Consider the following 25,795-nt stretch of genomic DNA (forward strand, 5'->3'; position numbering starts at 1 on the left):
CCCGGCGCGCCTGGGAGAGCGGGAGGGGCCGTGTTGCTTGTCCCAGGCCCAAGGACGCTGTGTTTTGTTTTCAGGCATGTCCAGCTTTTTCTGCTGCTTTGTTTTTGAGAGGTTTAAGGCCGCAGGATCGGGGAGGGGAATGGTGCTTGCAGAGAGAAGTGCACCCCGGGTACCCGCGGCTGAAGAATGGCTTGGCCATACAGGTGCCTCAAAGCAAAGCAGCCCATCCAACCCATCCATCCCCGCACACAGGACACAGCTTTGCTGTACCCCTCCTCTGCTGGCACAGCCCCAGGCTTGGCCCGGGACGTTCCCTGAGGCGGAGCCCAAAGCCCTGTGTGCCCCTCAGCCTGTACCCCTCCAGCACCGGGCGTGCACAGCGCCCTGCTCTGTGGGCACCTCTGGGCGCAGGGGGTGATGGCGGGGAGAGTTTTGTCTCTGCAGTTGTTCAGAACAGAGCAAAACCTTATGCACCTGACCAAAAATCCTCTTCTCGTCTCCTGTATCTTGCACCGCACCAATGCAAGAAAGAGCAAAATTCAAATTGAGGTGTTTGTGGCATGGGGAAGAACCCTCTTCTGGCCTCAGCAGGCAAACAGCTTGTGCCTCGGAGTGTGAAATGTTACTGTCCCTGTGCCACCTTGCCTTGTCAGGCCACGTATGCTATTAGCAGACATCATGTCTTTCCTGCCCTTTTCAGACTTCAGCTGCAATATTTGCCTTGATGAGCTGCCGTAACAGGCGACTGACTGGCTAAACACATGCTACACTAATCTGAATTTCCTTTTATTGGCTTTAAATGCATTTGGACTTTAATTTCCTTCAGTAATGAGCCTTCCTTTTGCAGAATGAATTAAAAAAAATCCTTTACAAATGGATACAAGAAAATATATAATCAGTTTTAATAAAACAGGGTCATTCAGCACCCCATTACCTCTCCCAATTACCATCACTGATGAAGTACATAGGATTTTAATTTTTTGCAATAAGGATGTCACTGTCTGAACAAGACAGAGTTCGAACTAGTAACTGCTAGGCTTGTGACCTGAAATAAAGCCAGAGATGGGGATACTGCATGTAGAAAAATGTTGCATTCAATCGATTTGGTCCAATAATAGAGAGATTTTGGGTTTTTCTTTATTTTTCCCCTTCCCACTGGATGGAGGGGGTTTTATATATGTGGGCTTTGCATTAACCCAGCTGTGTCCAGGTGAGATTCTGGTCTCCTTCTTGCATCCAGTACATGATATCCAGCCAAGATCCCAGTGACGGGCACAGGCTGGGGTCTGTGGATGGCAGTGCGATGGCAGTGCAATGGCAGCAGTTCCCCAGTCATTCGTGAACTGCGCGTATCTGGCTCTGAGTGGATGTGTCAGGCTCATCACCACGCGGTGGGCGCCAGGGAGGTTATACTTGTCAAGGATGTACCCTACAGAGAGAGAATGACTGCTCGCACCTTCCTGGGTAGATCCTGCGCACCTGCTTTGCTGACTTGGGGCAAGTAATTGCCAATGCAATCACCAGTACCCACAGAAAAATGTTTAGGGTCATAACTGACATTCATTTCACAGCTTTGGTGCATCTAAGCCTAACTGAACTAGGCACCACTGCTTCTCTTCAGCAAAGAATTGAAAGAATTGTGTTTTAGCAATCCAGAGCCCTGGTTTTGCTAAAGAGTTAGCAGGATCTCTACTAAAAAGAGGTTCCCTTTCCTTGATGGCTTCATCCTCCACTCAGTCCACAGGTCCTTTGAGATCAAATGTAAACATCACTGTAGGGGCACGATAACCAGGTGGACTCCAGAGCTGCTCTCTCCAGAGGTACCAATAGGTGTTCACAGGCAAGGGCATACATCGCTGGTGGAGCGCAGCTATACAGCTTCTCCCTGCTCCACACCTACCAGCAGCTCTGCAATTATAGTGGGACTGGTGCTAAATGAAAGACTTTCATTGCACTGCCTGCTCCTGCAGTTACTCACTCCGTTTAAGGTTAGGCTGTCCCAGAAGGCCCATTGCTTCCTCTGTCGTGCTGGCTGACTCTTGGGGTGGTTACAGACGACTGCTGGAGGAGCAGCAGATCGTGTGTCTGCTCTCATTCATATAATTGCGACAAGGAAGAGAATTAGCTGGGGATTACCATGTCTACTGAGATACTCCCAACCTTGGGATGATTTCTTGTCTTATTCTCCACACCCAGACTTCTATTACCATCTTCCATTACACTAAAGTTTATTGCTTGCAGTACGTTTATGTAGCAGTGCTTTTAATAAGCCAAAGGAAAAATATAATTTAGTGTAATATAGAAACACAAGGTCTTGAACATTTATGACTGATAAGTATCTATTATTATATATAATTATAGATTATGTATAGATCATAATTTAATTATAAATTATATTCTATATAATAATAATGGTTAATTTTATAGAAAATCTTAGCCTTTTTTCAGGTGTAGTTCAAGGTAGTGAATTTGGCTTGGAGTCATCTTACATGCACTTAGATATGCCCTGTAAGTCACACAAAGTGTCAGGATCCATTTGAACTCTGAGGGAGGAGGAGAAAACTGCTGTAGCTGATGAACAACCATGTTGTTTTAATAAACACTGATGTTACTGCATCATGGTTTAGGACTCGGCTGGCCACTAAACGATGGACAGACGCTCTCTATGGCAGGTCTTTAAAATCACTGGGCTCTGAGGAGGAATAAGAGGGAAAACGAAGGAGGCAGGCCACAGCTGTAGAAAAAAGAGGTTACAAACTGCAGTGAAGACAGAGACCTGACGTAACATCACATCTTACAGCTGAAGCATTCTTAGCACCTGGGAATGTACCACCCCATTCCCACATTTGTGAACATCAGGAAGTTAAGGCCTGAACACAAACCTCTGCCTTTTACAGACACTGCTGCCCAGGGCGCCTCCAACCTGGTGACCAGTTCCTGGGCACAGCTCAACTCTTCAGGAGCCAGGATTGCTAGGAGACGACATGAGCATAGACATATAAAATGGATGAAAGGATGTGAATTTATTGGAGTAAAACACATGCTGGGCATAAGGAAAGGTGTACTGCCCAAGAGCTCCTTGACAATATGGAACAGACCCAAAAGTGGAGGCCTGAGAGCTGCTGGAGTGGCTGGAGAAGGGCAGGATGGAGAGGGTAGCACAAACCGCCTGTGCTCATCCCATCTGCAAAGGAGACCTATAGCATCTTGGGTCGTTTGCAACACAAGCCAGTGCCACTGGACTGCAGGCCTACTACAAATGAAGCCCATGCGACAGTTCAGTAATAATGCAAGTTTTGCTACTGTATGAGCCTATAATAATGCCACTCACAATGATTACCAGACTGAGACATTCTTCCCAAATTATAATGTGTTCTTACATTAACATAACACAGTCATTTATCAGACAGAGAGAGACAGAAAAGGAGGGAGGGACTTAATTTCATGTCTGGGAAGGCAAACGATTACAAATGGCAGAAGGGCTGTGTGCGTACAGCGAGAGACCGGCCAAACTGCTGATGGCCCTCATGCGCGGTGCTGCATCTGCCTCACCCTCACTCGCGCTGCTGCTCAGGCCCCTCTGTGCAGTTTCAGAAGTGCCATGATGGCACCCGTACCGAAACGCTGCAGATGCTGGTAACAAACAGGAGAGGATGGTGGGGAACTGCGCTGCTGCGTGGCCCTGCGCCCGGCCACGGCAAAGGCACCGGGCAGCTCCCGAGGGCTCCTGGGCTGCATGTGAGGCAAAAGCTGGTGGCATAAAAGAAAGGCTGGCAGCCACACCTGCATGGAGACACAGAGCCCTCCTTGCAGCTTGGTCTTGAGTGCAGATATGTAGGGAGTTTCCTTTTGGAAATATGAGCCTGGTCAATGGCCTCCAAAGCCTCTTCCTTCATTGCCCTCCCACCTACGTTAACCCATCTTTGCCCTGTCACTCTAGTGCTGGCTTTGGAGTTTTGGATTTGTTCACATCTGGGATCTCCAAGTGAGAGATGGAAGAAAAATAAAGAGATGAGGCAAAGCTGCGAAAGCAAATTAATAATGTTTTAGAGGAAATGAGAACTAAAGAAATCATATATGCTGAGTAAGCCAGCCCCTTGTTACAGACCGACCTGGTTAGCCAAGATATCTGCAGGAACACAGGAGATGTCAGAGCTTGTGTCTGGAGACAACAGACCTGCTCTGTGGTGCACACTGGCACCTACCCCTGCAAATGTAAAAGGCTTGGAGCAACTGTGGTGGATAAGATCTAGATAAGCTCCTAGAATGACACTGGCCAAAATTATGGATCTGATCCTTGAATGTAAAAACACAGTAAAGTTGGGTAGGAACAGATGGGTGTCACCACTGGTATACTCTGCATTTCTTTTGCTAGTGCTGGAATATTGTGTCTTATGTTGCAGTTCCAGAAACAGTACTAAAACTGGCTGGTAGTAAAAACTGGTGCTAAAGTGGTTAGCAAATTGGATCATGCTAATGAATGACTGGATAAAGTTCCGAGATTTTAGAATGACTAAATGATAGAAGGCATGACGTAGTAAGACAACAAGATCTTCACCTATTTCCTATAAAAGATAAGATGAAGGGGCAACCTGAATACAGCCTGTGAGTACCTGCACAGTAACAAAATTTGGAAGACTGCCTCCAATTCAGCGGACAAAGGTCTAACAAGATCCCTGTATCTGAAATTCGGAGCTAGGCATATTCAGATCAGCAATAAAAGACACTATTCTAAGGCAAAGGGTAGGCACCATCTGAAGAACCTTCCTCTAGTCGTGCTTTGTGGAGGATTTGAAATCACTGGCAATCTTAATTTATTTTTTTTTCTGTAAGGAAATGCTGGGCATCCACTGCTCTGTATTACACACCAGATACAGCACTCTTATCGCATGGCATTCTCTGGGTCTCTGAAGCTGAATTCAGATTCCCTTGAAACAGCTCAAGGATTCTGGGATCTGAGTATCTTGTGCTTTAATTGATGCCATTGGTATTACAATTATACTTTTCTCGTCCTTTTATGTTTTCCCAGAAAATCCACTGTTAAAATATCTAACTTCCATTTTTACTGAGCAGTAAGAGGTTAGTATGGCTTTATTATATCCATTGTGAGGGGCTGACTTGGGAGGAACAAAGTAGTTCTGGTTACAAATAAGTGTGACCATTCTGCTCTGGACTGAGGCAGAACACCGATCCTTTGGGGAAGCTGGAACGAGTTCAGCCAGCTTCCCACTGCTCCTTTCAGATCCTTCTGCTTGCCCCAGTGGTTGCTGTTGAACCTGGCAGCAAAAAACCAAAGCCTGAGAAGTCCTGCTTTGCCAGCCTGACAGGTCTGCAGGGACTGCCTGCCCTGCCTGGGCATCCCTGGGCAGCACAGGGTTTGTCACACCTGAGCGGTGGCAGGGAAACACCGGTGAGCTGGTCTGTGTCTGTTCCTCCTCTGCAGTGCCTACACCGAGCCCTACAAGGTGTGCCCAGTCTCTGTGATACCTATGGAGGACGTCACATCAGATGAGGAGCAGAAGAGTTCAGAAGACAACGAGAGCAGCCTGGGAGATCCCAGCCTCATCAACAAGGTAAAAGAGCTGAAAATGGGGAATGTGTGAAACTCGGAGAGAGAGAAGCAGTTTGCAGGAGAACCTGGATTCTCAGCTCTCTCTGCTCTTTGCCTGGTGCTCATTTAGAAGTGTCAGAGCCATCAATCCTGTACCCCCCCTGTGCACCAGAAACCGTTTGCCCCTATAGCATATGACAAAGCCAAAGAACTGCAGTCCTGAGGTGGACGGCGGAGGCAACATAGCCATCAGGAAAGGCCTGACCTGAATGTCAGGAAAAACCTGTCACTCAGGAGAAGGATTAAGCTGCAATCTTGAGGATTTTAAGACTACACTGAATAAAACAATGATGACAAATATATTATTGGGACCAGTTTGCATTGGCTGGGAGATGGAGTAAATTATCTCGTTAAGTCTCTGCCATCTCAAAATTCTCTCATCATGGGAAAATACACTAATGCTTGTTTTACAGACTTCTGATGAATAAAACAGGTCTTAAACAAATTATGGAGAAGACCACAGAAATGTGACCACAGCTGAAGACAGTAGAAGGCTGTTTTAACCTCCAGTGAGCTGACAGTGCAGTTGTTACAGAAATGGCATTGAGCAGTTTTAGGCACAAATTTGTCTTTGTCTGTCACAGATTTCTGTGTGTATTATGTTCTTAATACCTAATACGAGCCTAACAACATTGTGTCTCTAGGCAGAAGCACCCACTGCACAGCTCATTTGGTACACATGCAGCAAAGGGGTATGTTTTTCTGAAGTCTTCCAATATGAGCCTCAGGAACTAAGGCCACATAGGAAAACAGCAAATCCCGATTTCCTACCCCTCTTTCTGCCATTTTGGCCTGGTCTCTCAGTGTCAGCACAGCTATGAGGCTTCCTGATTGTAAATGCCTTGTGTCTGGTCATGGCCATGTGTCAGAGCCTGCAAAAGGCTGTGCGGATGCCCCTCCAAAACCAAATGATGGCTGAGTAAGGGTCAGCTTTGTCAAGGAGAAGCATAAGTATATTATTGACTGTAGGAAGACTGGCCTCTTCAGGCATTTCCAGAATGTGAAGCTCTGTTTAGGGGCAGGTGGAGAGAGAGGGGAGCAGGATTTTCCCCCTACCAGGACACCAGGTCTTGAGAAACAGAAAAAGCTGAATGGCAGTGAAGGGCAAATGAAATGGCTATAGCTGTAATCTCAGGAAGAACAGCTTCCTTTGCTTTCCCTCTGTCCTGCACCACTTTTAGGTCTATGCCGCAGGGCGCCAAGCTGCCTCTGGTACCAGTAGAAAAGACTGTGGTTTGATCTCCCTGATGACAGGAAACAAATGAAACAGTGGCAAGCAACCTTATCTTTTCTCCTCTGAGATTCATGAAATGTTTTGGTTGTTTGTTTTCGCACTGTTTTGGAAAGGGAAAAGCCTTTAAATTTCTGACATTGCGTGTTAAATGAAAAATATTTTTCCTTTCAGTTCTATTAGCCAGCTGACAAACCACTGGCATTTACAGAGCATACACTAGTGTGTTATCTAAGCCCGTCAGGTTTCTCAGCATCTCTTAGTTGTGATGCCAGTGGAGAAGTGACAACAAAACTGTGAGTTCACAAGGGAAATGCATGCAGTCACTATGCACCTGGAAGCAAATTCAAGACTGCTAAAAAAAATTTATTGCCATTTTTCTAGGGTTTTATTCAAGACACTAGGAAATTATGGTTTTCTAAATGTCCCCCTTATTGCATCTCGTGCCTTCTAATTGTTCGGTTGTGCTGGGGCAACCACACTGCAGAAGAAGGCAGCACATAGAGAACCAGGTGTTCCTCAGAGTCTACCTGCAGGTACCCCTGCCACTCCTCTGGCAAGCACAGGGTCTGCACTCTCTGGACAGAGGACACCAGAACTGGTCTGGTTGGTTCACTGGCCTTTGCTTCCCAAGCTAATTGACAGCAAGGATCACGGCATGCAGGACCAGGCTTCCAGAAGCTCCTGGCAAGCTGTCAGGCTGTATTTCCAAGCTGGCTGATGAATTAGTGCACATGGCAGGCCAGGAAAGCAGACATCATCTGATCTGCCTGTCATAATTCTGACTGTAGGAAGATTCACCACTGCAGTCTACAGGGCTCTAGCTACAGACTCTAAAAAGAGGTTGGAGCAGCAGTAATTTCATCCCTGGACAAGCCATTTGCTTGGTCAGCCAAGTCAGGGGCTGTGTGTGTATGTGGGACCATCTGGAGATGAGAAGTGGCACTGAGACACTTCTGAGCATCTCTGGGGCAGGCGTTGCTGTGGACAGGCCAAGGGGGCCCTGGGAGCCCCTGTCAGACCCTGTGTGTCCCAGCTGTCTCCAGATCTGCTCTGCTCAAAGGGACACCTCATCTGGGCAGTCAGAGGCCATCTGGCATCTCCTGCCACTCTGGAACTGCCTCAACATCACTGCTGCAGGCTGCGTGAAGCAAAAATCGCAAGAATCAAAATATCAAAATAATCAAAAACAGTCAGTGCAGAGTTCTGACATGAAGGATACAATTTATTTAACTGCTGTCTTTCTCCCATGCCAGACACACAAAAACAGTGGTACGGGAATCTCCCAAGGTCTCAGGCAGAGTCTCTGCAAGAGACAAGGGCTCCCAGTTCACTGTAAGTGAGAGTGAACGGAGTAAAAACCGCCTGTACACAGCCCTTGTCTCTGAAGGCGCTGGTGTCTGGCAGAGGGCTGGATTTCCTAACCCAGTGCTCCCGCCTCCTTTTATTGTCTTCTCACGAAAATCGAAAATCGTGTGGCAATCAGAGAACATCAGCTGCCCTGTCAAAACCTGTCCCTGCCATGGCAAAGCACAGAGGACTTGCCCAGCTCCCTGGTGAGGGGACGTGTCCTGTGGAGCAAAGCCCTCAGGACACCATGGGGCAGCTGGGCAACAGGAGAGAGCTGTGCCCTGGGGAGACCTGGCCAGGCACCTGGGTCTGGATGCCAGAAATAGGACCCTGGATTTCAAAATGAGCTGATCTTGTTGAAAGGACTGCTTGTGGCTGGTCTGCTAAGAGCTGGATTTGGATTTTAAAAGTACATGTGCACACACACACAAAAACACCTTCTGGGCTTTGTTGGTTTGATTTCTGTTTCTTTTGCCAGGGAAATTTAGTTTAAATAAAGGCATGAAACAGGGCAGATGATAAAATCTCCTCCCTGTGTTGAGATAGGATTTTCTTTTGCATCAAGCTGGATTCTGCCTGCTGCCTTGCACTGTCATGAGTGAATTCCTGTACCAAAATGCAAGCAGGATGCTTTGGTCTTTCCCACCTGCTTTCTCCTAGCCTGCTTGCTGGAGAATCACAGGACTTCGAGTTTGCAGCAGAATTTTTTCCTCTGATGTTTCTTTTTAAGGTTTATTTTTATAAGTAAATATAATTTTAAAAACTAGCTTTGTGCGCACATTTCCTGGTATTGTTTCAACAACTTGTCTCCTTCGAGTCCCGGCTCTCCTGGGGACCAGGTTCACATGAGTGCTGGAACCCCTGTTCTGTAAACAATTTGAATCATAGCCAATAATATACATTGAGGTATTTTTTACATTATCAGCTTTTTTTTAAACAGCAAACAAAGAGGGGCTTTCATCTCTGTTGTGGTATGGGAGTTTTTATTACTAAAAACCTCTTTGGAATGCGGCAGGTACAAAAATGTGAAACAGGAGGTGTGTTTCGAATTTTTGCCTTTATTGCACTGGGTGTTCCTGAGACCCTGAGAAGCCGAGCGTTTGTGATCAGAAGTCACCTGGTGGGTTTGAGTCTTCTGTATAAGACTAACAGTGAAAATTCGTTCTTTCTGCTTAAATAAGCACTTTATTTCCTTCTCTTTAGTTTGCTGGCATATGATAACAACCTAGAGAACTCAGAGGGAGGGAATGCTCCAAGTTTTCTTAAGCTTTGTAGTTCTTCTTGGTTATATTATAAAAAGTGGTGCCCTTCAGTTACACCACTGATAGAGATTCACTCTTTTCTTTCCTCCTGCTAAGTTAATTTAAAGGAGCTCCTGGACCATCTCTCATTCATGTGTCTTTTATATATGTTCATTTAATTAAATCCCTCTCAATTTATCAAAAAGTGACACATGGCTTTTCCGTACTGGGCTCTCAAGGTTATACGATGGCATCTGAGCTACCTACGGGAAAAAAAAAAAAAAACAAAACACACCAAAAAACTACTAGAATTGGGGATTTCAGTTGGGAACAAAACACTTGTATCAAATAAAATAAGGACGTTTTCTCCTATCTCTGAACCTTCACTCACTAGACAAATACTTAAAGTCCAGCATGCAGAATCCCAAATTTTTCCTCTCATCACTGAGCTGGATTCAAACCTGAACTTCACGATTGTTTTTTACTGCTAAAAACAGATTAAACCCATCTTGGACTCACCCAGCTAATGCACATTAAAGGAATTAAAGGGAAAATGAGTTTAATAGTGCTTTTTAATAGTACTTTTTAAGACTGGATCTTCTGGTCAGTTGATCCCTTTTGTCACAAACTTCCTACACCCTCCAGTTGTCACCAAACTGAAGGGAGCCTCCACACAACTCTTTTACCGCACCGAACCCGTCCCTGTCTGAAGACAAGGACCCAGCATGGAGGAGTCACTTTTATGCTGGATCCAGAGAAGAGAAAAACCCTCTGATGCAGCTTAGAGACCAAACTTGCAGGCAAGGCAGGCAGCTTGGCACTAGTTCTGTGCTCCTTGTGGGAACACCGAGCTTTGCAGGGACTGACCAAGGTGACAGCATCGGGGATGCAGGGCATAGGAGCTGAGCCGGGGGAAGCAGGGCAGGCTTGGGGAAGGGCAAACTTCTGTGCACAAACATGAGATGCAGCAGAGGCCGTTGGTGGGGTGAAGATTTGCTGAAGAATTCAGAGATGAAGCACAGGTTCTGAATTCTGTGGGGATGGGTAAGGGGCAGGAACCCATCCACCCATTCAAGAATTCATTTTTCCAGCATCCTGGAGACCATGCAGGTGGTCCTGTAACAACACTATAAAACGTGTTGCCTTGGACTGGGCTTCAAGAGCTATTTCCATCATGCTGCTTGACCCAGACTGTGTCACACTCATGCTAAAGATATGCTGATCAAACAAAGTAACAGGCTTAAAACAGCCCCAGTAGTCAGTGGAAGGCTGAGATCAACTGCACAGTTGGCACCACCACAATAAGAGGCTGAGTCTTCCTTTGCAGGGTACCCTTGGAAGGAGGAAGCAGTGGCAGGGTAAACGGGGTGCTAGGAATATTGTAACATCAGCTATTTTGAGAACTATAGTTCCTGCTATAGTTAGGAATGACATGTAGCAAACCCTACATTAAGCCACTAGGCAAAGGAACAATTAAAAACGCTCTGTCAAACCTGTCTGTAAATACAGGAGGGGGTTTGATCTGAAGAACTGAAGAGAATCTCAGAAGAAGAATAAGAAAAGAATGTGATGAATCTGGGTGAAAACCTGTAAGAATTATAGTCTATAAAGCACTCAGGAAATAAATCAATGCAAATCCTAGGACAAGTAATAAAGCCGTAGGTGGAACACAAAGACATTTCTTTCATCCAGAATACAGATCTGCCTGCCAGTTAACTGTATGGGAAATCTAAAAGTAAACCAATCTGTATGCAGATACTGTTGAGTTTAGTCTAAAACCAGCAGTATGTTACAAGGAACTGTACACATCAGCATAAGAGATGTGATCTTACCCTGGTGGCAAAATGTGAAAGTCTGTAGCCTGGTGAATAGCACGTCCCCAGAGTAAAATGGTATAAAATAAAGGGAATTCAGATCAGACATGGCTGGATTTTATGCCAGTGAAAACCCAAAGCATTCTGGCTAGTCATTGAGGAGTTTAGGTTTAATATACCTAACCCTAGCCAGGCTGGAGGGCTTCCAAATACCATGATATAGTGGTGTGCTGGGAGGGAGAAGGGGAACTTCACACAGAAACAATCCCCAAAGCTGTACTCGTGAGATGCTCCAAGGCAGTGGAAAAAAAGGGGGGCAGCAACCTGGGATGGCCAATGGAGGGGACCTGCGCCCCACACAAACAGGGAACACCAAGCTTAGCCACAAAGGTCTCACAACAGCAGGGCACAAAACTGCCTCTGCTGCTCCTTATCCGTTTCCACTGGGTGGGCTTGGTTTCCAGACTCCATTAATCATTCTGTTTTGCAAACCTTTAACCTTCACATATTAAAACACACACACATGCACAAACACACACAAAACTGAAACATGGGAATGACAGATTTGTGTGCCCTGAGGAAGCACCTAATTCATATGCCTTTCAAGGGACAGCTCTTGATTTATACAATTGCATAGATTCCCCAGGAGAGCTGCAATCTAGCTCTTCAAGGCAGGGGCGTGGGAGACAGGAGATGTGGACTGCTTTTCCTCTCTCACTGGTTCACAGAGCCAGCCTGAAGAAGTCACTTGTTCTTGTAATGTCTCAGTTTACTGGTGGCACCACTGTGACATCCCTGTGAACTGCTACAAAGTTCATAATAATTACAAAAAGGCCATTATGAAGTCACTCAGCTCAGAGGCTGAATCTTGCAGACTGCTGTCAGCCTCCGGCTGTGACAGAGTGCTCTTGTGCTGGGCACCATCCAGCCACGATGCACCTACCCCGAGCAGCCTGTGAGATAAGACACACACACAGGAAAATGCACAGAAAGATGCCGTTTGTCCATGTCAACATGGCAAGCCAGTGGCACACACAAGGATGGAGCTGCTGCTTCTGTGTCTAGACCAGTTACCCAGCTTTGGAAATTCAAAGGGCAGCTTCCCCAGTGCCACCCAGAGGGTCGGCTTGCACAGTACTAATGCCTCAGCTTTGGTAGACTGCTCTGTGATCGGCTCTTAGGCCATACAATCCCGTTCCAGCCCCATGGACGCTGATTCACCCCCAGCCCCACAGTTTTTTTATCTGGATGAGGAGACCAGTCTGGTTCTGCCCAAGGTCCTGCCAGCAGCTGGGTCAGCACAGCTGGGAGCTGGCCCTGGGCTCAGAGGGGAGCGACTGGCACTGTCACCAAAGCACTGCCAGCACGTGGCGTCAGGTGCCTGGGCACTGCTCAGAAAGAACCCAGAGCAGATCAATGACTCCATATGGAGACATCATCCCTACACAAATGGGATCACAACCACACAGAGAAGGGAATCCTGCAGCAGCCAAGTGCCACACCAACACACTCAGCATGGGGCCCCTTTCTCCAGCATCCACTGTTTGCCCCTTCTCAGCCCAAAGGCTTGTTCTGTCAGAAAACACAAAAGGGGAACTGCCCGAGACTAGTGCTTAACTTCAGCTGTGCTCACACATGTGCGTTGTAAAGAGCTGCAGGCTTTTAAGTCTTTATTTTCTAAACAAGAGCTTTCAGGTGGTGGTGTGCTTTAGTATACATTGGGCTGTTGGAGAAGGAGAATCTCGAGCTAGTCACAAGTCATCTCCAAGTCTTAGTTCTCCATCAGTAAACTTGGTATCCATTTGGAAGGCTGTAGGGCTTCGTTAGGCAATGGAGAGATGATTGCACAGTATCACCTTTGCTTCACAAGTGATGCTCATCAGCTGAGCTGTAGCAACAGTACAAGCTCCTAACCTGGTTAAAGTGCTTTTGTGTTTGTGACCTTCCTGGCACCAGCATGTTATTCAGAGTGGAGGGAATGGGGAGATACTTCAGTTATATACTGCAATTTTATGTTGTATATTGCAGGCATTTTATTAAGCTTTTGGTTTTGCAGAGGATGGGGTGATGAGGCTATGAGAAAAGACGACACTGAAGCAGGAAGCCAAGGGTCCCCCCCGTGGCTGCACGGCCTCCATCTGCGGAGCAGAGGCAACCAGGAGGGAACCACACTGCAGGGCTGGGCATGGGACTCGCTGCAGGGAGTGAAGATCACTAAAAATGTGGCAGCTTGGTAGTGTTATCACTCGGACTTTGTTTCAGAAACTTGATGCTTGAGGTACCTGCACCCCCTCTATCCCCTATTCCCAGAAGTCTGTCTCCGGACACTGTCGTGAATCTTGGAGTTCATTTCCTGGTTAAACAAACAGCAATTAAATAACACAAGAGGGGTAACGCCTAGAGACGCCGTCTCAAACGCACCCTAGACAGCCCCTGTGGCACTGGGGTCTCTGTGCTAAGACACATTAATCACCAGAGGAATTACAGAGTGCGACGCTGTGTGCATGCAGAGGGACAGCAGGCCTGGCCTGACGGGGAAACGCTCGCTGCTTCTCGGCCCTGCAGAGCCGGGCTGGTCCACAGGGGCAGGGCTGGGCGGCCAGCGTGGGGCCAGTGACCCAGATGACACACAGCCCTGTCACTTGCTCTGCTAGACCTGTGTAGAGAAGATGAGAGAACAGAAAAATCAGTGCCTCTGGTGTGTTCCCACAGCAGCTGGGACAGCCAGGAGAGCCACATCATGGCCTTCAAGAGATGTTTACAAAGTGAAAGCGGGGGGAAGGGGCAATCAAGTATTTGCTTCCAGCAAATACTGGGAAGTGAAGCTAAGGAAAAAATGTAAGGCCTTCCTAGTGCACTATTATTAAACTGTAGTGTAGTTCTCCAAATGTAAGTGATTCAAAGCATGCTCTTTGGCACCCATCAGCTAAAAGGAACAAAGCACTAGGGGACATACCCTCAGACTCCTGGTGCTGATGGAGAGATGGATTAGACATCTGAGGCTGATGAATAGTTCACTCTCTGTATTTCCTTTGGCTCGTGCAATCTTCACTTGTGTACCAGTAAAAGTACACAGGAATAAACTAAAGATGAAAAAAACATTGCTGTGACACTGTTCATTTTCTGTACATGAAGCCTCATTCATTTAACCCATCATCATCAGAGCTCAAGGACTTTTGCACTCATATTCACTACTGATCAGATCGTAATCCTCCTTGGGGTCCATCACCCCCAGGGTGAAAACTCGCAGAGCTGCAAGGGATCTTTAGTCTCCTCAGAAACAGCAGCTTTTCCTTGCTCATGTGTGCAGTCAATGCTGACGTCTATTTGCTGCATGCTTTCACTGGCCCTTGGTTCCTCTAAAACAGGCAGTGGTGACTTCACTTGTTGGTGCTCGAATTCCTTGCTTTTGTAATGAACACCTAAAGTTATTAAAACCAGAAGAATCTTAAAAGTATAACTTCTATTCCATCACATATTCCTCTTTTCATTTATAGATGTTGGGCTGTGAAATTGCTTTGATTATGTTTCAGTTGACCTTGCTACTGGGTTTTTTACACTTCAAGTATCCATATGACTGAACTTCAGTGCTCAGCACTTCAGGGAATGTTTCATTCTTTCCTACACTGCTTGCAGCTTACTGCAGGCAGAATGAACCAGAGACTTTGGGAGGGGTAGAAAATCTTGAAATACAGAAGCTGATCCTTCTATAGGTACAAAAGGTGGCAGGTGGGTCACTGTGATTATGGAATGGGACTTGGAGCAGCTCAGATACTTCCATCATGTGCCAGCATACCTGCATCCCACGGGAATGCTCATGAGGAGGAGCGATGGCGAGTACAAACTCTGTAATGCGTTTAGTTTGAACTGGCTTAGATGTTTTTTACCGCTCAGATCTGCTACTACAGTGTAAATCCTGATTGTGTATCTGATACATCAGGTGTGATTTGGGAAGTCAGCATTTGTGGGAAGCTGAATTTGGGTTTTGGGTCCTAACAGTACTTTTTATGAGTGGTCCCAATTAAGCTTCGTGTTCCCTGATCCCTAGCAGCCCCCTCATGCAGAATTTGTGGAGGAAATAGAGCCGCAAACTTTCCACCTGACTGTTCCACCAAGGGACTGCATCCTATCTCAGCAAGTCCCAGTCTCTCCAGAACAGGCTTTCAGAAGAAGGGTCTGTAAGCAATGGCTTCCAGCATTACCTGGTCTGGCAAACGATGTCAGGAAGTCTTGGTGCTGCACTCATCTCCCCTGAGTCCACTTTAGGTCACTGAAGGCTGCTTTTCCTTACTGCTACTGGACTGCTGTTTTCGTTCCCTGTTTCACCACTGCTAAGCAAGTCAAACTTTTCCCAGTAAATTCCTTTCAGTAAGTATTTCCATGCCTTGGTCACTTCTTACCATAAGGAGGAGTCACAAAATAGGAGCAAAATACCCTAATTAGCCACTTGTGCCTCAGAGCCATACACTTGCTTCCCTCACAGATTTCCGTGTCTTCCGAGTTGCCTACCAGTGAGGTGGATGCCACTGAGATTTCAAACAGTGCTGTCTGCTGGAGTACTGAACTGTTTGCTTTCTCAGATATTTATGGCCATTTAGCTTAGCCATTTTGTTTAGCATGCAATAAAGCCCTTTGCCTTGTTTGCCCCCACAGGTCTCACAGCAGTCAGAACAGTTTGGGATATGACCATTTTGATAAAGAACTCCCTTTTCCGTGTAATTAAGAGCACCAAACATGTGGTATGAAGCTAGCCTACTCAGAGCTAAGCACTGTCTGCTTCTCTGACAAATTCTGGACCTGTAAAAATCAGCAGAAAATTTCTGTCCTTCTTCAATAAGAACACATTTTTCAAACCTGGTATCTGCCTTAGCAGCTGTTATATTATATTGTATTACTAGTATCTGGATTGCTGAAACACCCTGTTATGGAAAGGACTTCAGGCCAGACAGTGAACAACAAAGAAGAAAAGCCTGGCCACTCTGAAGGAACATGTCAGTTCAAAGAGCTCTCTAATACAGCTTTACTTCTCGGAATGAGACATGTCCTAATTGTCTCTGGTTTTTGCTCTTGACAGAAAGAAGGCCAGTCCAGAGCTTACCTCATTGCCCAGGAGCTGATGTCTTCAGAAAGAGGGTGAGTTCCTTGTTACGATCTATCTGTCACTTTCCTAAAACTGAAGCTACAGAATCCACCCTTCCGCATTCGTTTGACAGCAATTAATAAAAGTTTGTCTCTTTCCCCAGATACGTGGAGATGCTCCAGCAGCTACGTATGGTAAGTAAATGATTTTAACACTGAAACTTAATTGCCCTTTTACGTAGATAGAATTTAGAAGACATAAAAGCGTTGAATAGACTGATGCGAATTTGAAGAGGAATAGCTTACTGTGAACCATTGCAAAGAAATATATTTGCCACTAATCTGCTCTTGCTACCAATCCTCAAATCTAGTGTATGTAATTTATAGGGAACGTGTTGGCCAACAGTGCTTGCTGGGGCTCTGAGACTGGTGGTAAGAGGTGTAGAGGAGGAGACGGTGATTAACAGGGATGAGCCAACTCTCTTCAGAGACAGGAACAGAGCTGGGAAGCATGGGGATTTGGTTTGAATGGATTCACTCTGCTTTATTCTAAGCTTCTTTTTTTGATAATGCAGTATCCAGCATGGCCTGGATAACCAGACTGTGACACAGGTAGTCACCACGGGCAGAATACAGCCTCTGGTGTCAGCAAATCATGAGGGAACACACACCAGGAATCACTTGCAGTACCTGACTGAACTCTTGCACGGTATGAACGCACGAGCAGCTCTGTCCTGGGAGGCTTGGTGTCCCTTTAACAGAGCTGCCGCTGCTTCCCTGGGGACTGGTACATGGCCTGGGTGCCCTGGCTCCCAGCAGCTTTCTTGGCCGTTAGCTGCAAGCCGGCAGGGAGTAATTGCCACCACACAAAGCATGCCCGCTGCTGCTTGGAAAGACATTGCCTGAGAAGGCAAAAAGTAGCCCCAAGTTGTCCTTGGAGGACAGCCCAGATCCCAGCAGTGGACAAGACTGCTGCAGGCTGATGTCTGCGTGGCAGCCACCTGCAACAGCGGCACTCAGCAATAACCTGCAGGTCTCTCTGCTGCGATCACATTCAGTCTGGAAAGCACAGTCCCAGCACTGTTACCTTTCCCACCCTGACTACTGCTGGATCTTTATAGTCACCTGTGGCCCAGTGTCTTATTCCAGAAATCTAGAGAAACCATCACCAATTTTACAACATGTAAGTCTCTCAGACTACAGGGGTATTATTGCCTAACTGAGGATTTTCAATACTGTCATTAGTGCAAAAAGTTACAATGAACTAATTACGCCTTTTTGCGTATTTGAATAGCATTAGGAACAGTCAGATCAGTGAAAAATGGTGCTTTGCTGTGCACTGGCTGTTGACACAGGTCTCACTGGCAGATGTCACAAGCAACCACCACTGACCAGAGTCACGAAACTGCCCTCAAGGTACAACACCCCATTCGTGGCCAGTTAGGACCAAATGCTGCCTCCACAGCGTACCTCAGCTTAGGGAAACATTTCTCTCTGTTCCCCTTTACCAACTTTCTCATGAAAACAGTTTCTAAATACTCATCTTCAAGTCTCGTCTTCTTATGTAAACGCACACGTTGGTAAGAAAGGCAAGGAACTAAACCACACCCTGGCTGCTTTCAGAAAGGAAAAAAAGGCTTTTCCTAAGCCTGCAGCAGGAGCAGTTTCCCATCTCATTTCCAGTCTTGGCTGGAGCTGCTATTCATTCAGCATAACAGAATCTGTTTGGCCTTTCAGCAGAGACTTTAATAAATTGATTGATTGCCAAAATGATGACATTTCCATACACCCACTCTGCTATTGAACTGAAAGAGTGGAAACATTGTGTTAGCTCACAAACTCGGTATCAGTTGGTGTGGTAGCAGTGATAATAATCTAAAGGGTTAGCTGTTATTTGCCCTGCTCAGCGGTAATGCAGAGCTCCTTCTGGACAGCGCAGATGGGACTCGCAGGCCAAGCCCCTGATCTCTCGGTACTCACAATTCAGTTTTCCAAAGCCTTTGCATTTCCTTCACGATCATTTAATCCCCAAACTTGGTCATTCTTCTCTCCTATTTTTCTCTCCCAGTAATGCTGGCTGCATTTGTCAGCTTTTTCTTAGTGCCTGCTCCTGAACAAAAATGCTGCAGGTTGCTTCCTCAGCCTAATGCTTCACACACCACCTTTGAGGACCAAGAGTCTGGTTTATTTGCTTCCCTCCAGCCAGTCTGTTTCAAATGACTTTATAGGTGTACACAAATCAAATGTAGTGTGACTCAGACTGCCTCAGGATCCCAGTCTGTATGGGATCAAGCATTTGCTTGACAGTGTACCATGTTAATTTATTTAGTCTTTGGCTTTTGTGCATAAAATCACCTTTCTGTGCTTAAAGACCTTTGAAGTCTTTATTACTTCCCTCTGAGGCATTTACTGAATTAAAGTACCTAAAAAGACAGCTCCACACTGAAAAAACACCAGCCCCAACACCACCCTGTTCAGAGAAAGTTGATCCTGTTTCCTGGTTTGCATTTTCCATGTAAAAATCGGCCACAATTCTTAGAAACACCAAGACCCAGATTTATGCTTCCTCAGCATTTGAAGATATGGATATGAATACTGTATAAATAGATATAATGTGCTGGTTCTCCAGCCTTTGGGGCAGTTTGGGATCTAACACTGTACTGGGCATCCCAAGGCTTCTGACTGCAAAATAAATCTTAGGAGATAAAAAAGGACAAAATCATCTTGGTGCTCAAGTTACTAATTCAGAGGTACCTAAACACATGAAGCCAGGCTCACTGGTTAAATTCTACTTTCAGAATCTTGTGGGCAGCTCGTTCTCAAGAACAAAAAATAAGCATCTGCTTTAGGAGCTGCTATTGCATGCTAGATAAAACAGAACTCCATCTTTCTAATTATTTACACTTCCAGTGAATGATTGGCTGAGCCTTTTTTACTACTGTGAATTTCTTAGATGATGTTCAAAGTTCTGCTGGACCAATCAAGTCATTACTTTCCTAATTAAATGCTTTAGTGAATGGAACGTGCTGGTTAAATGAAGAGCTAGCTGGCTGTTAGGCCCTCTGAAGCTCTTGTAAAAGCCTAACGATGCCGTGTCTCAAAAGAATAGCCTGCCCTCACAGTAGGCTGTTTTTTTCTCTCGTTTATTTATTCATTGCTGTGGCAGTGGGAAAATAGCTATGTATCAGCCAGGGAGCTTCTGCAGTGGGAATGTTGAGCCAAAATAGCTTTCAGATAATCTGTGTCTCTCTTAAAAGGAGAGGGAAGTCACACTAGCACATTTGGCAGCAGGACAGTTCCCTGCTAACAAGCCCCACCGCTACAGCATTCACAATGCGCGCTCCACAGCTCGCCAGTTCTGAGACTCACTTGCAGCGTTTGGGACGAGAGTGTGTGTGTGTGTGACTGCGTGCAAGTGTGTGCCGAGGTCAGGGTTCCCGACCCGGACTGCACCCTGCAATGGTAGGACAGGAGACCAATTGTGTCTGCCCTGACAGCATCTTCTGCCGTTCATCCGGCATTGCTTCTGCTGAGCTCAGTAATGAGACATTTGAGATCACTGCTCAGCTCAGATCAAGGGTCACTCAGTCTGCTGCAGGCGATGTGCTGCTTTTCAGTTCAGGGGGGCCACTTTCACTTTCCTCATTAGGAGAGGCCGCTGGCCATAATGAAGACACCTCCAAGAGCACGCTGTGAGTCAGACATAGCTCTCAGCACTGCACAGGGTTCAGCTGTACTAGGGAGACTCTCCTCTCCTCTAGGTGTGCAAAAGAGCCTTGGATCCCGCGATATGCAATAGCTCTTGAGTCCATCTTAATTTTAGAAGTTAAAATGGTTGCAAAAGTCTGCACCAGTTAATGCAATCAGTGTAGACTTCAGTTTGGGCTCTGCTAAGATTTCCTGTTGTCCTCTCTGGCCCATTCACAAAGGGTCAAATATGCTTAGTTTCCAATATTATCAGCTCATTAAAATATCAGCTTGACTTGGGAAGCAGTTACAATTCTAGACATACATGCAAAATTATTTTTTGATGCGCATATGTTTCATTATTTATTGAAAAGTACAGAAGTCCAGATGCCAGGCGGGACTTGTGGTACGAGCAAAGTAAATACACTGTGTGCAGAAATGATTTCTGCAGCTGAAGTGCCAGTATCCCCACCGGGGGACTGATGCAGAAAAATGGCCATGATTTTCCACTAACGCATCTGCTCCATACACTCCCTTTTAATTTTTTTTCCCTGAGGTCTGTTCTGTAATGGAAACTCACTCATCTCCCCAACCAGAATTCTCCTGGAAAATTTTAGAAATACCCTAGGTGAATTCATTCACCCATCAGTCCTTTCCCGTTCCTTAACACAGAGCAGAGGTGTAAGCAGGAAAGCTGATTCAGCCATGACAGCATTAGAGGTCCGACCTTTGGTTGGTATAAATGTATACAGTTTTTCTCTGGCAGGGGACTGCAAGAACAGCAGATGATAAGCTCCTTCACAGCACTGCATCAGACTGCTTTCCAGTTCAGATTTCTTTCCCGCATTACCAACATCATGAAGATGCTTCAGAGTCACAGAAGCAGTTGAGCTGTTTTCTGCTTTATGCATTATTGCAGGTAGAAGCTTCCCACGAGACGATGCACAAAGAGCAGGCAGAGGCTTTGCTTCAGCACCCAGGATCTGGAGCACGTTCCTTAAGGCTGCAGGCATTCACAGCTTTTCTAATCCAGCCACACAGTCTAGCAATCTGGTCCTTCTAGTATAAAGTGCACTTTGTGGTCACAGAAATACTTTTCCTTTCAAATACTTCTCTTGAACTGTTAGAAGCATGGCTTTGGTCTACAAACACCATCTTCTACTAGAAGTTCACAATTTCTACCTCAAATGCAGGCCTGATGCTGGAAACACAGTGCTGAGAGCCAGTGAAAAGGAAACTCCATTCCCACCTGCAGAGCAACTGCTGCTCCAGCTGTGGGACTACAGATTACTGCTGGCTAACTCAAAATAATGGTGGTGTCTCTTCTCCTGTTCTCCTGCCATTGCAGTCAATACACAAGAACTAGGAATCCCATTATGACTGGCTTAGCATCTCAGACACCGCCGCTTTAGAAGATGAACAAATAACAGCAGAAAATCAAGGAGATGCAGCAACTGATCAGCATTTCTTGACCAATTTTAAAAGGTTTTCTTTCAAATAGAGCTCTCTTTAGCTACACCTTTAAGTGAAAATCTTGAGCTTCTCTCCTCTTCTCACCTTTCTAACCTATGTAGCTGCTTTCAGCCTACTGCAGGTGGCAGAACCATCAGCTTTTTACAGTGAAGGCGGAGGCTGCTTTCAGTCCTCTTATTTCCCGACTACCCCTCCTGGACTGGTTGCAGCAGTCCCTGGTCCCCCAGGGATCCACGGACCAATGAACTGATTTAAATGGGCTACTCTGTTATACACAGAAAAAGCAAACAGGTATTCTGGATACAGACTGATTTACCATACCCTGGATTATTTTCAAGTAGAAGTTAAAGAAGATAAATCACCCAACATAGCAAATATATATATATACACAGAGCAGTTTTTTCTCCTGGGTAAACTACTTGCCTGGAGCAGTGGTTTCGCTGACAAGAGATTCATTTTCCCTCCTTTCACTAGTGTCCTGCAAGGTTAAATGTTCTCAGGCTAATAAAGGCTAACTGGCAGCAGGGCTGAAATGCTGAAAGGGCCACAATATGTTTGGTACGTATCCATCTTGCAAAATGGCTGTTGATATGCATACAGGATTGGTACAATTGATTTTTGCAGCTGGACTCCAAAGCATATTCAGCCCCATTATTGGAGAGATTTAACACACAACCTTACAGTTTCTGCATCTGTTCACAGAATCCTGGAAGCAAACCCCAGAACTAACTCATGTCCCATTAACCACCCCTTTTGCCTTTGGATTAGAGGGTCACATTTCACATAGATGTTGACTCCTGCAGAGAACTTTCTTGCTAAGTGCTCTACCAAAAACCTCTGGTTGCTGTCATTGTTGACTCCTTGGAAAGAGTACCTGGAGATAACTACTTGCTACAAAGGTTTCCAGGTTGCTGATCCCAGGTAATCTGAGCTGCCTTTCTGGATCCCTGAGCCACGTACCTCAATCTTTTTTTTTTCCCCAAAAAACTCTCCTGTAACCAGTGTTTCCTCTAAGCATTGGCAGGCCTTGCCAGCATCTCTAAAGCATTTCATATCCCAGCACCCAACCGTGAGCCCCATCACCTCGCAGAAGGTATCAGGTTCTGCTCCAAGAGCCAAGCATGCGCCAGTTGGGCAGTGCTCTGCATAAACCATCAGACCTTGTTTAAACCAATCCCGCATTCCTCCTTGTCCCATGCTCTTATAACAGGCTCTGGGCTATGGTCCCCATTTCCAGTGGAGGACAGGAATTCTTCAGAGGCATTCTTGGGGATAAATATGAAACTTGTGTGTGTTAGTGATGTGCACAAAGGAAAGGAGGAAAACCCAAAACCAACCAACCTTTGTGGCTGCAGGTTTTGATCCTCTTTGCTTCACTTCTTTATTTGTAGGGTTTATTTCAGGGATGTTAGGGATTTGGCCATTGGATGGCTGTAACGGGCTTATTTATGGGTGCCCAAAATGTAATGAAAAGTTTTATGTTTCGAAAATGCATTTTTGTAGCACAGTTGCTAGTGTTTTATGTCACCTAGCCAGCCTGGGTTATGCTTTCCTATGCACATACAAGCCCTGGTGCAGGTACAGGCACACGACTGGAGTGAGGTCTGCAGGCTCCCGTACCCCCAGATGAGACTGAGCTCAGCCTTGGGCTGAACAACTGCAGTCCGCACTCCCATTCTAAGGAGGATTTGATACAGCAGGGAATTACATGGTCTCGTGTTGGGTACCTCCTGTGTGTAGACATGGGCCCTTAGAGACCTTCAGGTGCTATGACTGGTTAGAGTTAATGAGACTACCAAAGCACTTTGCATTCGATTAATGGCTTCTCAGGCACTCAGCATTTTCAACAGTGACACAATTATTTTTCAGTGGATGTTTACAATTATTACTGTTATGCTGCAGGTTTTTTATTATCATTATGAAGCTGGCTATCTAGGCAACTGGAATTACATAATTTGTCCGAGAATCCATTATAATCAAAGGGGCTGGCAATTAATGACTAATTAAATCCACTGAGTTGCTGTGGGAAAGGAGTGTTAATCTTGTTGCTCAGCTGTGGTGGAAAGTGGACAGATACAGAGCTGTTCAATGGTAATTTGGAAAAGATGACATTTCTATGACAGAATTGGTTACTTTAGCACATCAGTAGCGAACTTATGACAGCAATTCACTTCCCCAGGCACAATGAGCTGAAAGAGCTCTTTGGATTCTTCCTCTTTCCCCAGTCTGGATTAATTACGATGACTGAGGACTTTGAAAGGCTGCAGATTCCTCTGAGTTAGGAAAAGCATCCAGAAGACAGATTGACTGGCTGAGTTGGTTGGAAAGCCTCTGCAGTGTACACTGGCTGAAATATGTAGTTAGGTAGGCTCACTTACACACCAGAAAAAAGGGGAGCTGGAATAGCACAACATTGGGATTATTTGTGGCACTGGAGCAGGACATGTGGAAATCAGACCCAGGTAGTTAGGAAATGCAATAATACTCTTTCAGAAATTTTTATTATTTTGTTTTATCCAGGATATAGTTAGTAAAAAATAAAATTATCGATTTTTTTTTTTACCTAGTTCCAGTGGCTTTTCAGAGAACAAATGCTTCATCTGTCATAGTTGCTAAAACCCACGGTGTATGTGCGACTCTCCTTTTGGCTAGCATCTGTTAGCTATTCCAGTCATCCCAGTTCACAGTGAGCCCGCGTACTTTGCACTTGACAGCGTTTCGACAGAAAAGCCAGGAATGAATCTGAGGAGACTAAAACCTGCTCTTGCCTGGAGTCAGTTCCTACTGGTGAGGAGAGAGGAATTTTGAATTTCTTTGCCCAGAGACCCTCCTGCTCCGTACAGAAGCAGGACCACAGTCAAAGCAGCCAGATCCCCAGCATGCTGAAATCAGGACAGCTACCTTGATTTAATCAGACTAAAGTGGATTATCTAATCTAAAATATGGATCCCCAGTGAAACATGCTCACTTGAGTTGCTCGTAACTGGACATTAGCAAGTTCCAAGGAAATCAGTTCTTTCAGACTCCTCCTTAATTACTCCATACACTTATAAAACTTACCCAGACAGAAGCCAGAGTTATGAGAAATGCCATGGCAAATCCCAGTGCAGCCCAGGGAAGTTCAGTAAGATTGTCCCCAAAAGTTCAGGGGACAGAATTTGACTCTTTGGCAATAGGTTTCATCATCACTAGATCCTGACAGAGGAAGACACTTGACCTATCCCATCCTGGTTTAGGGCCGGTTAGAAACAACTTGGCATCTTTCAATGAGCTCTGCAACCTCAGAGGTTTCTTTTTATCAAGCCCCTGCTTCCTTTCACAGCACATTTGGCCACATCACATACAGAGAGGTAGGAGGCCAGGAAATGGTCTCTCAGTGGAAAAATCTAGCTGCCTTTTCTATTAACTCATCCAGCAGAATCACCTTCTCAGCGATTGTTAAAGCAGCTGCCTTTTTTTGTGATGAATTGGCTTCTATGGGCAGACAAAGAATGTTTTTAATATTTCTTTGAATAAACATTGGTTTTAATAATAACTCGCTGTTTGCAGAGTAGCGTGTGAAAAATACATTCCCAGCATGGATCTGCCAGTCGGGTCAGACACTAAAGCTTTCCTTCACGCTAAATTTTGGGCTGAAGCAGAGCTGAGTGCAAACCTGCTGAAGAACAACTCCCGGTGCGGTGGCCTTAGTCTGACAGGATGCAGCCAGGACTCTAACACCAGCTCTGCTGTGATGGGATGCCTGGGCTTTGCACATGGTTGTGAGCTACCTTATGAGACTACCAGAAGACCCTTTTGTGACTTGGGGTTTTTTTCTCAGGATGAAGTGTTAGTGTATCCATACCGTGTGGCAGATTCTGTCGTAAATCAGTATTGGTTGTTTTCCTAGTAATGCTATATTTGAGTAACTCTTGTGGTCTGGACTGCTGACCAGACCACACTAGATCATATCCTATCAATATGGTCCCTCCTGGCGTCAAAGTCAGTGAATCTAATTACATTCAGCTACAAAGCCTCCATTCAAGTATTTTTAATGCTGAATTTTAAAACAATACCTAATTTGAGGTACTTACTAGAGAAAACCAGCACGTGCAGGCTGGCTAGCAGTAAAAGAGAATGCTGCAATCCCCAGCCTTACCTTCACACACGAAAGCGAAAGGAAGGTCAGGTAAGGACAGATAGTATTTTTATAAGGAAGGAAGCTTTGCAATCTCCCAGTCTGCAGCTGCTACACCAAAACGAGTCATCGGGAGCTTCCAAACCTCACATATAATGTGGCTGCTCTCTGAGCTGTTGTTTTGATTATTTA

At 45.6% G+C, this 25,795-nt stretch overlaps 1 protein-coding gene across 1 annotated transcript in view; it reads left to right on the forward strand.

Moving 5' to 3' along the window:
* Nucleotides 1-25,795, forward strand: part of FGD5 (FYVE, RhoGEF and PH domain containing 5) — an 84,698-nt gene that overhangs the window by 21,976 nt on the left and 36,927 nt on the right. Inside the window, exons 2-4 of the mRNA XM_010191451.1 lie at nucleotides 5,444-5,573; nucleotides 16,322-16,380; nucleotides 16,491-16,521. Coding sequence (XP_010189753.1) covers nucleotides 5,444-5,573; nucleotides 16,322-16,380; nucleotides 16,491-16,521 — 220 coding nt within the window. The remainder of the gene's footprint in view (nucleotides 1-5,443; nucleotides 5,574-16,321; nucleotides 16,381-16,490; nucleotides 16,522-25,795) is intronic.

Source organism: Mesitornis unicolor, unplaced genomic scaffold (genome assembly GCF_000695765.1).
Source record: "Mesitornis unicolor isolate BGI_N332 unplaced genomic scaffold, ASM69576v1 scaffold22469, whole genome shotgun sequence".
Taxonomy (NCBI): domain Eukaryota; kingdom Metazoa; phylum Chordata; class Aves; order Mesitornithiformes; family Mesitornithidae; genus Mesitornis; species Mesitornis unicolor.